Source organism: Aplysia californica, unplaced genomic scaffold (assembly GCF_000002075.1).
Source record: "Aplysia californica isolate F4 #8 unplaced genomic scaffold, AplCal3.0 scaffold00003, whole genome shotgun sequence".
NCBI lineage: Eukaryota > Metazoa > Mollusca > Gastropoda > Aplysiida > Aplysiidae > Aplysia > Aplysia californica.
Genome location: NW_004797273.1, coordinates 2139624 through 2157179, shown reverse-complemented (window position 1 = coordinate 2157179; position 17556 = coordinate 2139624). Strand labels below are relative to the sequence as shown.

Genomic DNA, 17556 nt, shown 5'->3' with positions numbered 1-17556 from the left:
TTGTTGTTGTGTGTGTGTGTGGTAGACTATCTGTTTGAAATGTTTGGAGCCCCGAAGAGCGTGCTCTTCGCCAGGGCTACCGCCTCCCTTGGGTAGCGGGTGAGGCAGTTAAACCTCCCTGAATCCTCCCCAAAGAGATGCCACCGCCGGACCTCCGTGGCGGACATCTCTGTCGCCAGTGCTCCATATCTTGGGGCTCCTCGCTGCACAATGGACATATTGTGGTTGTTGTTGTGGTTGTTATTGCTGTTGTTAGCGATCCGTAGTAGCATCTGAGCGTTAACTCTTCTGCATGATGCCATTCTGTAATAGCTGCATATCTGTTTTAATTGTTGTCTTGAGGAGTAGAGGCAGTTAGATGTGTGGGGTAGCTTGGGAAGAAAACATCCCCTCAGATCGGTTAGTTTTCTACAACAGAACAGATGATGTTCCACTGTCTCTGAGGGGTAGTCACATAGTGGGCAGGCAGCAGACTGCTTTACTCCAATTCGGCTGAGATGCTGATAAGTCTTTGGGCTGACCACAAGGACATTAACTTCCTTGGGTGACCAGCGTCTGTGGTGCATCGGTTAGACACTTCACCATCGCAGCCAGAACACAACATGCCTGTGATCTATTCTTGTGTGGGGAGAATGTTTACTGAGTACCTCGCTCTCAGGATCAACTAAAGCACAGAATTTCAAAGTAAGATAAATAAATAAATAAATAAATAAATAAATAAATAAATAAATAAATAAATAAATAAATAAACAAATAAATTGTGAGAGAAGAATTTGAATGGAGTATCTCGCTGTATCTCCTGGGACGCACTCTCATCTGCCCAGGTTAGCAGGGCCAAAGCTTGTCTCCTAAATGACCTACTTCTCTCGCTGGGGGCGTAAAAACACTTACAATATTTTTAAAAAGAACTCCTTGACGGAATAAATAAGAAGGCTGCCTCTGAAGATGATCAAATATAAGGGTGAGCGTAAAACTCACCTCAGTCGTTTGGTTCTTATAGTTGTGGAAAGGATCAAGATGGGAAGACAAGAACAACTCTAGTATAATGAACCTCCGCTCTTAGAATCAACTAAAGCACAGAATTCAAACTAAAATAAATAAACGAATAAATAAATGGATAAAAGAATATATAAATGAATGAACAAACAAACAATGAATAAATAAATAAAAGAATGAATAAATAAATAAATAAATAAACAACTATTTTGACTTGAGGGAGCCATTCTTAAAGGCAAAGTGTTCATACATTTTGGTTTCTTAACTTGCTCGTTGAAAAAAAGTCCCTGCTTCAGGGTGTGGTGTACTGTCGTCAGCTTATTTCAAGAAACTTCAAGAAAAGCTACAAACATCTTTTTTTATAGGGGGCAGGGGATATATATATTTTGCCTTCTATTGATGAAAGGTGTTCAGATCTTTTTTTCTTCTTTTATTTCTGCTGTAAGCATTTGTGTTTCCAAAACAAAGAGACGGTATGTAGTTTCTTAATGGATGCTGTTTTTTTTCTTTTATGTAGGATATACAAAATTATGTATAAAGGTTTCTTGAGCAGTCGTTTAAAGAGGAAGACATTCTCAAATATTTTCAGATACGTTGATGAGTCAGTTGAAGACTTACTCACATTTATCTGTCATTCTTCATTCCTCAGGCACTCACAAAAGTGGTATCCTGGAGCATGTGATAGAATCAAAAGAAGGGAATTTACTCTCCTCAAACCAGGCCATCCCTGAAAATCTGTACGACATCAGTAAGGCGGAATTCTGCCCCCTGAAGGCAGGCCAGATGTCTCTTCATCATGGCCACCTTGTGCATGGCAGTGGGACCAACCGCTCTAACAGGAGAAGGCAAGTTCAGAAAGGCACCAAAGAACAATTGTTAGAGACCTAAGTAACTTTGAATATCCGCACAAAACAAACGTTTTAAATAAGGCGGAAATAATGCTTAGTGACCATAGTACCTACTGACATTGGAATTTCAACTATCTACCCGCATTAAACGATACATTAACCAAAAAGCAAGAACAGACAGAAAGAAATTCATTTGTACCAACTGCAGTGATGTTACTGAACACACAGTGCTACAAATGAAACAGAGAGAGAAAGAGAGAGAGAGAGAGAGAGAGAGAGAGAGAGAGAGAGAGAGAGAGAGAGAGAGAGAGACAAGAGACAGAGACAGAGAGAGACAAGAGACAGAGACAGAGAGAGAGAGATATTGTTTTATGGAGCGGGTTGTTGTGTATTTACTATTGTCCTGTCTTGTTGTGAATGTAAGCGTGAGTACACCTAATCTTTGTAACGTCTACTGCCATTGTTAACGACTAAGACAAATTTCTCCCTGCGAGATGAATAAAGATTCTCATTGTCATTGTCAAGTTTTGACATTTCTATCTTCAATCAGAGTGGGCACACAGGATGCATCATATCGACACTGAAAGTATAATTATAATACCATCAGTAAAAATTGAAATTCCTATGGGAACTACAGTCCTCTCAAACACGTTAGGGATTGACATATTTTTATGTGTGTTTGATAGATCCATAATTCCGGTTGACTGAAAACGAAAAATTAACGAGATGTCAGTTATAATGGAAAGGCAAACTGCACGAGATATATGTGATTTTGCATTGTCCGTGTTTGCGTTATCTGTGCCTCACGGTATGTAGGCCTACTACTTCCATTTAAAAAAAATTATATTCTGGCTCTAGCTTCATCCACTCTATATATTCTAACTGCTTTATCCTGTAAAAGGGTAGCACTTCAAAGGTTTATCATTGTGTAGTCCAGAAGTGGGTAAATTGTCACAGCTTCACAAACGAACTTACTCCAGCCGCTACCTGTCCAAGACTTAATCACCTGAACAAATGACAACTTCCCAAGTCTACCCATATCCCGAAAAATGCTGTTTTGAGAAAATCAAAGTTAAAGTTTTTGGACCCTTATTCAGTTATATTAAAAGACAAGGAGATTTTTCTCTGTAACCAAACAAATATACACACCAGTGAAACCAAACTTCTCCTATAGGTAGGTCAATGCCCACTTATGGTGTAGATCAAGATTTCTGGAAACCCATGGAATCTGGGTTAGCCCGCTTGTCCCTAAAATGAAAGCGACCAAATAATGTAATGACCATTCAACAATATCTTCCTTGTCCAACACAGGTGTGGCTACGTCATCCGCTACGTGTCTACGGATGCGAAACCCATCGAGGATCCCAACCGTCCCCGTTCCTTCCCCGCCACTGTGCTCGTGAGTGGAGTGAATGAGTCACAGAACTTTGAGGACCACGCACCAGCATGGTACAACTGGCGGGAATAAATGCAAAACCAAATGAATCCTTGACAAGAAGAGATTACGGTACCCACATCATTTTCACGACATTTAAAATTTCCAATCAGTATCAGTCCAGTCCCCATTTTGCTTTAAAAGCGTTTCCTCCCTTTACTCCTTTTAATGTCAATTGACAGAAAATACTCATGGTGGATCAGGAATAACGAGATGAGTCTATTACTTATTTGAAAAGTTTATTTCCCTTAACAATGGATATGGATGTACAATGAAGTTTTTAAAAGAACATTTATGATAATGATAAAATGATGACAGCATTTTAAAAAGTTTCATTATTATATCCCTGTCCTTCCTATGTGTATGTTCTCAGGGATGGTTTCCCTTTGTCGTAAGCATAAAAGCATGTTACAGTAAGACATATCATATTTTAAACTCAACAAATAATTCTGCACACAATAATATTTCCATACATCAGCAGCACAGAGAGCTAGTCTCTCATTTTAAAAATACAAAAATAAAGAAAGTTTACATGAAAAAAAGTCATCTACCAGATGTAGAACATTACACAAAGAACAACTTGGCTATACTGCATTATTTCAATAACAGTTTAAGAGAGATGAAAAAAAGCATATAATAATGTGAATGGTATTGCCCATTGACAAAACTGTCCATATACATTCTCAGGAGGAAGAGGGAGGAAATATAATGCTTAGGCTTTTTTAGGTCAACATGACTATTACTATTAGAGAATTTTACTAGTTTCATTGCTGGGATGCGTAGCATGTACTAGCTTATATAACACAATGTATTCATATTTCCTGCCATTTATGTTTATTTATTTCTCCCTGCCTTGTGATGAAGGCCACAACAATAAGATAAACACCCCTCTGTGGTCAGACAATACTGACTGACATAATTTTATGATATTCTGAAATCAATAGAATAATTCAGGTTTCCATTTTACAGGGTAAACTTTTTTAAAAAGTAAAATCAATGATCATATAAGTTACATAAAGTTATTTGTTACAAAATGAAATTATCTATATATTCGACCAAATTAATTGTGAAGTTTTTCTGTGGTTTTGTTTTGTTTTGTTCTTTGCTGCTCCCGTTCTTGTCACTTTCAATAACATCTTTGGGGGACAAGTTGTACTGAATATCAAGGTCTTGTATAGTGGCTTTAACAATAAAAAAAGACCAAACAAATGTCTTCCTTTGTCATTCATTACTGCTGAGACTGACAGGCCTAATTATAAAGAGTATGTTGTGTGTGTGATTGTGTTTGTGTGCAAATATGTGTGGTTGTATATATTGTGTATGTTTAGTGTGTATGTGTGCATGTATGAAAGCAAGTATGTAGGTATGCACGTATGTATTTTTGTGTGAGTGTGTGCATGTGTGTGTGCATGTGTGTGTGTGTGTGTGTGTGTGCATGGAGGAGGAGGAGGAGGAGGAGGAGGAGGAAGAAGAAGAAGAAGACGAAGAAGAAGAAAATTGAAAAGAGAGAATAAAATTCCTATACACCCGTTAGAAAACATTATCAATCATGATTGCTAGTTTCATTTTACCTTGAAAAACATACTGACATGATGAGCTGGTAAAATTCTTACATTTCATTCCTTTAATATATAATTGCAGGTAAAAAAATGTGCCCTTCAAATGCTCTTGAGGTAAAGAAAAGTTTATAGACACTGCTACATGTACTTTTCCATGGAAAAACACAGACACATCTAATATAAACACATAAAGTTGCATCTTTGTTTTAGTAGAGGTTTTATGGCGTTTGCAACTGCATAAGGCCATATGAGCGCCAAGAGAAGGATGTCAATTGAGAAGACTTTACAAGGAATCAGGCCAACTCTGCTCACCTCTCTAGCTTCAACAGCACAAGGTCTTCTTCAACGATCAAGGCACCCCGGAAATAGCGGGTCACAAGAGTGTGATAAACAAACAAAAGAAATAGAGGAAAAACGACGATAGTAAGGATTAGGAAAGAAAAAGGAGCAGTTCCCTGTTGCAGTTCAGGCACAGTTATGAGCATGACACTGATGAATCAGCCCATTTACAATTACAATTCTACTGTGCATAAGACATGTTTAATGTCCCCCCCTTTGGCAATGGCCTAAAGACACTTCAGCACCGCCCTGGGGGGTAAATTTTATCTTAAAGACCAGGACTATATAGATAATTTTAAAATGTGACGAGTTAGGCTTTCCTTATTCACAACATCGAGCAATAAACTTTCCTTTAAAAAAAACAGCTGGGGAATATTATAACAGTATCCTCCTCAAAACGAAAGTTTCAAAATTCAAAACAAGGCTAAAAAAAAACAACAAGTAAAACATTAATGTTTACTCCAATGTCTCACCCCCAAAATACAAAACAAAAATTATTCCAAAAACAAAAACAACAACCCAGGAATGCCAAGACAACACCTCGGAGAAGAGAACACAAATCGGTTGGCCAAATTTCAACACCAAGTTTTAGGGACTGCAGCCCAAGTAGTCTCGTTTCCACAGTTGCCGCACGCTTTTTGTAATGTACTTCATTTTGTATCCTTGACCATGATGTAAAATGCCCAGGTCCAACCACATTCCACCAGTTGACTTCACTAATTTACTGTAATCATCCTGAAAACAACCAAAAACAAACAAGCCAAATGTTTATCCATTTCACTTCAAACACTATTTATCTGACCATGTAATGAACATGAAATTATGATTAAAACAGTATTTTTATTTCATTTTTATTTGATCACAAGGAACAAAACTGCTTTTGTTAACTCATTCGCTACGTATTATTTTCGGCTTGAGGGCGAATGAGATGATGACTAGTGGGCAGTTAAAAGGTCTTTGGGGCCACAAATTCAAATAAATATCAACATATTATTATATACCAACATTTTCAGTATGGTTTGTAGAATACATCTGTAATGTTTATTTATGTATTTTTCAACTTTGGTTCCGGTAAGACACGATTATGCAACACAATTTTGATTGGATGCAGATAAAATTTGAAAATAAAAAAATAATAATCTTTGGTGAAAATCAGAAAATATGTTTGCACCTAGTCAAATGAAACATCAATATAACCATAAATGAATATAGAACTGGAAAATATCGAAAAGTTTGCAGTTATTTACCTACATTCCATAATATTTGTACATTTTGAACATAACATCCGATATTGAAAAAAAAATTAAAAATTAATAATCTTGAAAAACGATCACAAACAGAAAAAAACCCACTCGTATCTTATGGAATTATTAAGAATTGCATTTGGAATAAATCTATACATGTCTTGAGTGGCACTTTTTGTGTAATTTCATTAAAAAGTAGTGATTTTGGGGAGAAAAAAATATTTTGACAATTTAGATCTAGACCTAGATCTAGCACTCAAAAATATTGATTTCTCAATAACAGTGCATTGGCAATATGAGTCCAATTGTATCAATATTATAAAAAAGAGTCCTACATTTCTTTAGTGGGCAAAATAATGATAGATTTTGTTGTTTAAAATTACTAAGACTGGTGTCCGGGCTATAATTCTGGCATCGCGATAAAACAAAATCGAATAAACTACGAAATCGCGTTTCAAAACTGAATCTAAATTGGAAGAGGCTAGCCGTACTTAATGACGGCTAGACTGGCAGTCTAGCCATATTTAAGAACGTATTTATTCTTAATATGATGGCTAGACTGACCATTTACAAAAAATAGGCCTACTTAATTGTAAATATTCATTTTTAGTGTGCAGTACCTAAACTTTAGATTTGTATTTGAGACGAAACCAGGTGCCTCAATGAAAGTGCATGTATTTTAACCCTCCTGTTTTCTAATGTTTTAATAGGGCCTAAGATAAGTACGGCTAGACTGGCAGTCTAGCCGTACTTAAGTACGGGTAGACAGCCAGGCTAGCCGTACTTAAGGACAGCTAGACTGTCAGGCTAGCCATACTTAATATTGATGGCTGAATTGTAAATGAAATTTTTAGTTTGCAATGCCTAAAGTATTTGTATTTCAGACAAAACCAAAAGGTGCCTTACTGACTTGCATGTATTTGAACTTGAATAATTACTAGATCTAGATCTAATGAGACCTGTGTACTTAACAGGCTTGAGTCGATAGGGCCAAACCTAAATCTAAGTACGGCTAGACTGGCAGTCTACTTAAGTACGTCTAGCCCCTTCGATCTAAATTTCCGATTTTCAGTGGAAATACTTGACCCGGAAGTCAACATTATATTATGACCTTTATTTTAACATGGATATGTGGATTGGAATAGAATCTAAGCTAAAATTGAAGATCAGTTCTCGAGCTGCCGGGGGCGGCTTAGCGTACTGACGCCACTTTAGCCGCGCCGCCCCCCCCCCCCCCCCACGGCTCGGCGTAGCTAATGAGTTACGGCAAATGGAAATAAAATGTGAGGCAGCGTGGGGAAATTGGGCACTTGGCAAAATTATAGAATTGAAGAAACTGGCATTTTTACGCAGTTTTGACCATTTTTATCAAATCTTTTGGGGGGCTCACTACCTTGTACTTCCATTTAAAAAACAATGTTTGGATTTTACTGTAAAATGTTGTTAAAGTCACAAAAAATATAATTTTGCAGTTTGCAAAGACTCTCAAGCTTTGGAAGTCACCTAACTTTGACAGCCATTTTCTCGGTAATTTTTCCTTTGAAATCAGGCGACCCCACCTGCTTCAAACGCAAATATCTCAACTTTTTTAGGGGGTTGAAAACAAGGCAAATGTACAAACTTTCAGGTATTACCAATAACTGCACGTGGCCAAATATTAATGAGCACCTGATTCCACGGCATCGTGACACAAATGGTTTTTTTCAACTTGTGTAGGGTCTGAAAGAGGTAACTGGTACAGAAATAGCAAAATTTTGTTGTCACAAACTAACCCCCTTATATTTTATTGTGCTCATTAAAATCAATGTGAAGACTGCAAGTGCTTAACTGTGGCCTGTGTGGTCTGATCACTACTAACTTTCAAAAATAATATTTTTTAATGAACTTTTCACTAGCTGTCTATACCACTTCGTTCATCCTACTTTCCTTGAAATTAGAGAAGAAAAAAAACAGTCTAAGGTATATCCTTACATGTGTTTTCAGATTTTGTCTCGCAAGATGAACTCAAATGTACTCGTTGTAGGAATATAGGAAATGTATGGGACAAAGGGGGGATGTGCAAGAGATTTTTTGGGTACTGCTATAATACATCTAACTTCAATTATATAACTAGACGTGCAAAATATAAAATACATTCCTATTACCATCAATATACATTTAATTAACCTTGAGAGGAAGACTTTTTGGAGAAAAAAGAAGCAAAGTGGTAGACCTTACAATACTCTTTGCAAAGCGAATTAAGTACTAGACGTGAATGCAAATCTAAAAAAAAAATTTAATTCAACAACAAACAAAACACATTTTTCTTTTAAAATTACTAAACTTACTAGTGACTTAAAATACTCAAAGTGATGGTGATGCTTCTTAAGTATTGGAATTTGTGTTGTAATAAGGAAACAGATTGTAAAATACTTTACTTACAGGGGATGCTGCCACACTCCAAACCTAAATGATGAGGCACAACACAGATACATAAAAGAATGTACTTACCTTAGGGGGGTTGACATGTTTTCCTTTCCCAATTACTTTGCCATTGGACCAAAGGCCAAAAACTTTGTCGTCAGAAAATTCAGGAAAGTTTGCAGAGGCTATGAGAACAGTATGTTTTTGTTTGAATAGCGCTGTCAGTTCTTCATTGTCTTCTTCAGGACATTTCCACTGCAATGATAAGCATAAGAGTATGAAAAAAATATATGTAAATATAAATCTATGACGGCTAATGTATATATATATGTAGTATATGCAGTGTCAGTAATCCAGAGGCGAGACTGCTAGACTTGCAACCATAAGATAATTGCCTCAACTCTCCCTTGAAGTTCGATGTGACGTCCACAGGAAAGATGGTTTACAAAAATGTTCCTCACTTCACCCTGTTGGATTCTTGGCTAAGACAATGAAAGTTTTTATCAGATCAGTATGTTAGTGTTTAAAATGACATTTTGTGTCATAGTGCTTCCCAGAAAGCTGAGAATGTTTTGGAATGTTACAGAGTATATCCAGAATTAGTGTTTAAAATGACATTTTGTGTCATAATGCTTCCCAGAAAGCTGATAATGTTTTGGAATGTTCCAGAGTATATCCAGAATTGGTGTTTAAAATGACATTTTGTGTCGTAATGCTTCCCAGAAAGCTGATAATGTTTTGGAATGTTCCAGAGTATATCCAGACAATGGTAAATTGTAAAAAAAGGAAAGTCTTCTTTCAAGCAGGGATTTGTGCTACAAACATTTATGCAAGTTTTTGTCTATGTTTATCATTACAGACATGTCCATGCAGCAACTAAACCGCTGCTTATGCATTTTGAGCACCTAAATCAACTTGTCCACAACAGCAGCTGATTTTTCCCCTCATAAATTGTGTCAGAGAGGATAAGTCCCAGAAACTTTACAGGATATAATACAAAAAGAACTTTTGACTTCTTTATCAGATCAAATCAACCGTGTTGAGTAATAAAAGAACAATGTCAACAAGCACATTTGTTTTTTCTTCAAAGACATATGAACTGGAAAAATCTTTAATTAAATCCATTTTCATTTTACTTTAAGACTCCATATTCAGATTTAAAAAAGAAACAAACAACCTACTGGTGCTCTGAGGAAGAAAAACTATTGAGTGTCAAAGGGTATGTAAGTGTATGAGTGAGAGCATGAATGTGTGTTTGTGTACGTGTCTGTGCATGTGTATGAGCACATGCGCCTGCAGGCATATAATATGCACAACAAATTATTCTTAAAGTGTGAACTCATAGAGTATGGAAGAGATGTACTAACCTCATAAGGGTGGACAAGAACTACAGCTCTTGTAGCTTGGGATCTGAATGGGTATTGTGCTGCAATTTTCAAGGCATCAGAAGCGTTTGTTGCCAAATCTCCTCCCTGAATTGACACATTCTGTGGTTTTCGCATCTTCCCAGCTCTCTCAAACAACCTGTCATGGTAATGAACATGAGCAAAACAAATTTAATAACATTTCAGGCAATCCAGTAAAAAAAAGAACATGACACAAATTGAAGACATCGAAGTGACAACATAAACCATACATGAAAAGGTAACAAGCTCAACTAACATTCAATTAACATGTTCTCAGACAAACCACTATCCGTATCAGTACATCACTAAAGAAATTTCATTTGAACTTATTACTCATTAGTTGCTCAGAAGTAAAAAAAAAACCTTTATACGTCTTTGCCTCAGTCTCTTACAAAAATAGTGTGCAATTTCAAGTAGGGAAGGCATTTCTTGTTTGATTATCAAGTAAAAATCAATGGCAAGGTGCAAAAAATCTGACAAATGTTTAAGTGTAAAATGACATTTATCAGAGCCTTGCATCCAGCCATTGAAATGTAAATGAAGACAAAGTGTAGTACAAGATTAAAGAAACCTTCTGTTCATTAAAAAATGTTGCAAGACTCCTTAAATGTGGAATGAGCTTCCACCTTTCATTATTCATAATCTTATACGATCATGAGTCAACATGACATTCGCCTACTTACCCTTCAGCAGATTTCAGTTTTATTCAGTACCCCCATTTTCCAATATGGTCTGGATCTTTATAAAGCAGGCAACCATCTTTTCGAAAAATTAACTATAAAAGGACAATTTTTAGGTTAAATCTCACTGTCTGCCTTAGAAAATTTAATTTATTCACTTTAGAATTAAGTGAATTCTCTCACTTTCCATTGATGAGATGAGCTTTGGGCTCCAGGTCCTCTCCTTTCCCTCCGTATGAGACAACTCCCACTCGCAAATCCATGTCTTCTAAACTGTGAGCAAGATGGCGAGCCGTCATCATAAAGTCACTCTCTGTCGTAACCGCAGTGTGCAGTGACTGGACAACAACTATGTCCAATAGCTTCGACTTTACTGGACACTCAACTGAAAAAGATAGTAGCCCAGTTTTTAAAGCAGTTAAAATAAAATGTTCTCAACATTCTCAACACTAATGCAACTCATAACTGCATCTTATCAAGGTGTCATCTATTTCATATGTAAGGCTGGTTATTTCCTATCACTTTCGGGCATCATCTCTGTTCTACATACAATTTACATTGGTACACTAATTCACAAAGGGTTTTCATATCCCTAAAATCCTGTGTTGGAATGTCAAACGCTCAATCATCTCAATTTTTTTTAAAAACACAGTGGAGTCTGCTTAACCCTATCCATACTTCGTATTTTACTATCGTATCCACACGACGTGGGGAACTCTGTGACACCAGTTTCCAAAGAGGAAATTACTCGTTAATCCGATCTGTACGCTTTGCATAGCAGTCTGTCAAAATGATTTTTTGAGAAATACTTGCCCTAGAAGTATTCTAAAATGAGAAGAATGCAACCCCAGGGGTGCAAAATGACCCCCTGCAGGACTACCACATTTTGTTTGGTTAAGCAGTGTTTTCAGTTTACAGAGGTTGCCTGAATAGAAAGAAAAAAAATATGGGGAATTTCTTTTCTGTCATTAATTTACCCGTTTTCTGATAAACCATGTTCAATTTGAGCGAACTCTACTGTGCATTAGTACCAAGATGGGTTAACTTCTATCCCAGCAAAAACGATCAAAGATCTCAGCAATTTAGGGGATGGGGGGGGGGGGCGCCACCTACCGCAAGGCTTTGGAGTCTCCACGGTGACGCCACTGTGACGGCAGGCAGTCAGGTAAGCTTTGACAGCCCTACAACCAGAGCGACCTTGACACTCATCCTGCTGACACTGAAGCTACAAGAGGTAAAAGTAAACAGAAACAAATAAAAGAGTCATGAGTAATCTCATAAAAAATTGACACAGAGCAAAATGTTTACTGAGACAGATTCGACTCCAAGAAAATTAGAAAAATACAAACTCAAGACTATAAAAACTGAATATGTTTTACTTTCCTAATCACATGAAGCCGGTCAAAAGTTCAGGATTATTTTTACATTAACATAGGTTCATGAAGGCCAGTATAGCCAAACTTCAAAAGGACATTTTGATTGAACATGAAAGGCTTACAAAAATTTCCTCAGAGTGAGTTGGAAAGAAAAAAGAACTCATGGAGCAGACTGATCAAAAGAAACAGAACTATTGTGAAATAAATAAAACAATAAACAAAGTAACAGTTACAAAACACATCAGGATTTAGACAGTTCTGGTTTCTTTTCAGTAAAAGTCACTCTTCAGTTAAAATCTACTGGAGAACAAAGAGAGACCATTCAACAAGTATAGCCCCCCCCCCCTCCCCCTCTCCTCTCTCTCTCTCTCTCTCTCTCTCTCTCTCTCTGTGAAAACTATTTTTGCATTCAAACCAAACAATATTACAACTACCAATTGATTTGAATAAACAAAATTGTTCATGAGAGCTGGAGAGTTTTAAAAAATCCCACACATTCTGCATCAGCAAAAAAAACACTGACTGGCAGGAAAGTAAATCACTGGGTGAGTGAAGTAAAACATATCCAAATTTTGTGCTCACTCACAATGAAGGGCTGCGGATTCAGAACCAGAAAGCAGGGAATCGCTTGAGGCCACTTGGAGGACAGACTCATACATGTTGGGTAGTCAAATCTGGTGCAGGCTGAGCTATTTGAAGCTCCCAATTGACACTTCTTGTGTCCCGTCAACTCGTAGTCCTCCTGAAGTGTCGTCTCTGAATCTGCTATTGAGCCATCTGCCAAACGCAGATCATCACCTTTTTCCATATTGTTCGTGCCTGTAGATTCAATTTTGAAAAAAAAAAGTTTATATAAATAATAGTTTCAAAACTCAAAGAGTACGCCATAGTGCATGGATATGCACTGTATAAATGCTATCGTTATTATTATTATAATAATTATAATTACCCTACGCGGCAACATGTCTAATGAGAATACTTAGCTTAAAGTACCCTTGTTTGGGAGTGAAAGGCAGCATTCAGTAAAAAGCAGAACATTGTTTTGACAAATGGCAATGAAGAAAAACACCACACAAAAGATAAGTTGTAAAACTACGGCACTACAACATCGGAATCTAATAGTAAAAAAAACTCTGAAACCTTTTAGGTAAAAAATCTTCAGCATACTTACCCAAAAGTCCCAAAGAAGCGTTATTCAGGTCCCTGTTCATTTCCACTATGAAAAAGTCTCCATCAGAGTCAAATGTCACTCTAGCTTGTCCATCTACAATGTCCATGTGAAGCTCTCCATTTTGCAAATGTACAGACAGTTCCTTGCCAGGTGATGAGTACGGCAGATGTCTGTGAGGGATTTATTGAATGATCCAAACCACATCAGAAGGTATGAAGAACGTAAAAGTATTTGGAAAAAATATTCTTGAGCATTACCAAGGAGAGATATATATATGTATATATTCATATAGGCATAATCTTTTGTTCTCTTCCTTAAAATTTCCCTAAAATGCTCAACATCAAAATAAAACAGGTAAACACTGTGATGCCAATAATATATATATCTAATTCTCATAGCTCCTAGGGATACTCTTCCAAAATATGTTTTGAAGCAGTTTTGTAAAGCACGTATAATGTGTCCAGTTCAGACAGTAGCCTACTTATTTCTCAGGCGTATTCGTTTTATTTCATAATTTTGTTCAATATTCCAAGCTAATAGAAACTTTGATAAAAATGTGATTAGTGTCAGACTCCAATAGTGTATCTGTCACAATAGGTTCAACACTTTTTTCTCTGAAATTATGTTATCACATGTGTAATTACAGTTGGTGATAATATAATAAATAACCAGAATTGGCCTACTCTACAAAAAATTTGAGCAATTTTGGATGATAATAAAAAAGAAACTATATTATTCCCCTAAAAAAGTGTTTGACTTGATTTAATGGGTACACAGTTAGAAGGGGGCTCTCATGGCCTAGAGATTAAGGTGTTGGCCTCTCATTCAAAGGTCCCGGGTTCGAATCCGGGTTACGACCGAAAAATTTTCTTCTCTAAAATTGTCTCCTTTCACCTCCTTTCCTGCTCTCTAGCAATGTTCTGTCGTCTGCTTTCTTTTCCTCTTTCTGCCTCCACACCCTCACCTCCTTTGACCTCTCCTCTGGGCTCCCGACTCTTTCTGCAGCTTTTCTACTGCTACTCCTTGGCTACTTCTTTCTGCTGTCTCTCAGCCACATCCCTGATCTTCTGGTAGGAAAGATCTACACCTAGCTTTCTCGGATAAGGGCGAAAAATCTTGGAAAGCCCATGTGCAAGTTGCCCACGTTAAAGATCCCTTGGTGGTCTAAAATCGATAAGAGTAGGCTTCATCCGCCACCTGGGCAAAATTTAAAATTTCCTACCAACTGAAAAAGTTTAATGTGTCCCGCACGCTCATATTATGACCTTATGCAGTTGCAAGCGCCGTAAAACACTTACCAAAAAAAAAAATACACAGTTAGAATCAGACACAAAGTAGCCTACTTGACACTATTGATGAGTACAAACTTTGGCAATAGTAAACATAAAGCAGAATTAATTAAGCTCCTACTACTACATCTGCCCTCCGCTGTTTAACCCCTCTCCTTCTTATCCAGCTTTCCCTGTTTGACTCAGCAAATATATCAAAAATATTCTTTTAAAAGAGAAAAACAAACTTTACTTACTTAATTTTGTTCCCTCCAATAGCAGTCAAGGATCCATCTCTAGCAATAGTTATTCCTGAATCAGAGGAAACGGCCGTCAGTCCTTGCTTGGAGTAAGTCAAGGCAAACTTTCCCAGCCTAAAGTCCCCTCCAAGAAGATATGTGCACTGACGCCTTAGAGGCTCTGTAAAAGAAAAACATAAATATTGCTCTGAGTCAAAATTATCATTGATACACAGAGGTATACTGCTGAATACAAATTCACAAGTCATGCATGTCAAAAAAAAATTGATACACAAAGATATACTGCTAAAATACAAATTCACAAGTCATGCAAAAATTGAAGCTTTAACATTTTATTTGTGGGCACTAATAACAGGGCAAAGCTACCAACAATAGATGATATGAATTTATTATATGTGAGGTATTGTGGTGGAATCAGGCACTCGTCATTTTCCTGCTCATTTGGCAATTTTAATCTATTTTTTTAAATTTTGGCTCAACACCTTCATGTCTATTTAACAAACACATTTCTGTGTGGGTTTAACTGAAAAATGATTAAAATTTGCAGTTTCCAAAGACTCGCAAGCTTTCGAAGTCACCTAACTTTGATGGCCAATTTCTTACTAACCTTACCTCTGAAACCAGACGACTCCCAATTTCTTCAACTGAAAACGTGTCTACTTCTATTTAAGATAGATGGGTATATTTTCATCAAAAGCAAGACAAATGAACAAGCTTTAAGATTATACCAATAATTCCATAGGCCCAAAAAATTGACTAGCTCCTGATTCTCCCTCGTCGTGACACACATTTTGCCAGAGATCTTCAGTACGCTCAAAATGATTATAAATAATGTGTCTTCCCTTGGTGGCAAATAAACAATACTGTCAAAGATTCCAAAGTATCAGGATACTGAAGAGAGGTACCAACAGGTGTAATAATTACCCAAAATAGAGGTAGATACAAATCAGAAATAAATAACTATCGAAACAGCAACAAATATAAACTACAAACAATAAAAATAAAAAGACCATTCCAAACATAAAAATTTTAGTAAGGATTTAATAAAGATAGAGGCATGCAATGTCGCAAATCTTTCAGTCCTCAATGAGACTGAGATTACGACTGCAAATCAGATCAGAAAGAATTGACCCCCAAAAGGAACTAGTGAACTCATGAGGGTTTTTTTGGAAAGAACACATGGTAATAAACAACTTTTTGAACCTCGACTTCAAAACCCTGCCACACTATGGAAAACAACTAACACATCGATCTTAAATTTAAAATGCAGAAACTCGTATACAACAAGTCAGCTGGAATGATACTCATATAACTTTCACTTTCAGAAACAAATGTTAATTTACCAATGAAATCAAAAACATGTCCATCAAATGTCTTGATTCGTCGACCCTCCAGTATAACTGCAATGTCCTGACCAGGCCTTTTCAGCCCAGCAAATTTTCTTTTTATCACTGCTATAGCTTCCTTCTCAATTACTGTGGTATGGGGCAATCTCTGTGGAATTTTTTAAAAATTATTTAAATCCATGTCAAATGTAACTGTCATTTTAGCAAAGCTCAATATGCAAACATCTTGGAAAACACTAAATGCTATAATCTGAGATAAATGTTGAAAGGCTGCTGCAAACTTGTGGCATCAAATGCTTTTCTTTGGTTCTGCCTATATCAAGAAAGTTAAGATCTGAAGGGAGAGAAGCAGTGCTTGGGCAATCTATTTCCTCTATATGCTTTACATTTCTTTCTTTTTTTAATGTGTTTTTACATCCCCTTCACCCCAATAAAGGTCTTTAAAAAGGCAGGCTTCTGACCCTGTCTGTCAGGGACAATTTCTCCCAACTCAAGAATCGAACATAAGTCTCCTGCAAACAACAGCAAAGCACCTAACCAATCGGTCTATGACTACCACCCAGGAAAAGCTGTATCATGCATACTGCTTTTACATTGTCAAGATGCAAACGACCATATGGTCGCTTTTAAGCACAAGGGGGCTATCTCGAAAAATGCTGTTTCGAGAAAATCTAAGGTAAAGTTTTTGCCCCTTGTTCAGTTTCTTGAAAAGACAGGGAGAGTTTTCTCTATAACCGAATAAATATACACACCAGTGAAACCAAACTTCTATTATAGGTAGAACAATGCCCACTTTTGGTGTCGGTCAAGATTTCAGGAAACCCCCGAAATCTGGGTTAGCCCGCTTGTCCTTAAAAGCGACCATATATACTACAGGTTTTTTAAAGAGATCATTAAGTTAATGTGTATCAACAGTGGGTGTGTGTGCCTCGGATCTGAAAGGGAGCAGGTGAGAATTTGTTTGAAGATGGATGTGTCCAATACTGAATTTTCAGCCCCAAAGCAAAGCAGTTTGTCCAAGGCAGCCATTACAACACAATGAGTTAGAAGAAAATTAATTTGAACGTTTCACCTGAGACAAAATTAAAAACCCAGTATCCTTGATACTAATCAGGTGCTTTGTGGACTTTATTCTAAATATTGGTTCTAGTCAATAATGTTGTTGTTGATTCCCTGATACACTAGCTTTCTCTTTTCAATTCTAAAGTTATTTAATAGTATGTAC

At 36.9% G+C, this 17556-nt stretch overlaps 2 protein-coding genes across 2 annotated transcripts in view; one reads left to right on the top strand and one right to left on the bottom strand.

Annotated features, from left to right (window-relative positions):
- The window catches only part of LOC101852216 (probable alpha-ketoglutarate-dependent hypophosphite dioxygenase), a gene marked incomplete in the record, with an annotated part of 9924 nt that extends 5436 nt beyond the window's left edge, over window positions 1-4488 (top strand). The window contains 2 exon segments of the mRNA XM_013079199.2: window positions 1646-1841; window positions 3156-4488. Of these exon segments, the coding sequence (XP_012934653.2) occupies window positions 1646-1841; window positions 3156-3312 (353 nt within the window).
- Window positions 4489-5361: 873 nt separating this feature from the next.
- LOC106011076 (apolipophorins) lies at window positions 5362-17360 on the bottom strand. Its single transcript, XM_035968377.1, has 10 exons — window positions 17316-17360; window positions 16329-16479; window positions 14983-15145; window positions 13458-13627; window positions 12873-13105; window positions 12024-12135; window positions 11094-11295; window positions 10192-10348; window positions 8912-9079; window positions 5362-5912 (listed from the first exon to the last, which is right to left on the bottom strand). The coding sequence occupies exons 1-10, from the start codon at window positions 17358-17360 to the stop codon at window positions 5766-5768; spliced, it is 1548 nt and encodes a 515-aa protein (XP_035824270.1). The 3' UTR covers window positions 5362-5765.
- Window positions 17361-17556: the final 196 nt, after the last annotated feature.

Bases quoted from the DNA above. Each gene is read 5' to 3' on its own strand.
- LOC106011076 (XM_035968377.1), bottom strand. From the start codon at position 17,360: ATGGCTGCCTTGGACAAACTGCTTTGCTTTGGGGCTGAAAATTCA. The intron at 16,480-17,315 runs GTATTGGACACA...AAAATTCCACAG, and splicing joins GCTTTGGGGCTGAAAATTCA to AGATTGCCCCATACCACAGT. The intron at 13,106-13,457 runs GTAAGTATGCTG...TTGAATCTACAG, and splicing joins CGCTTCTTTGGGACTTTTGG to GCACGAACAATATGGAAAAA.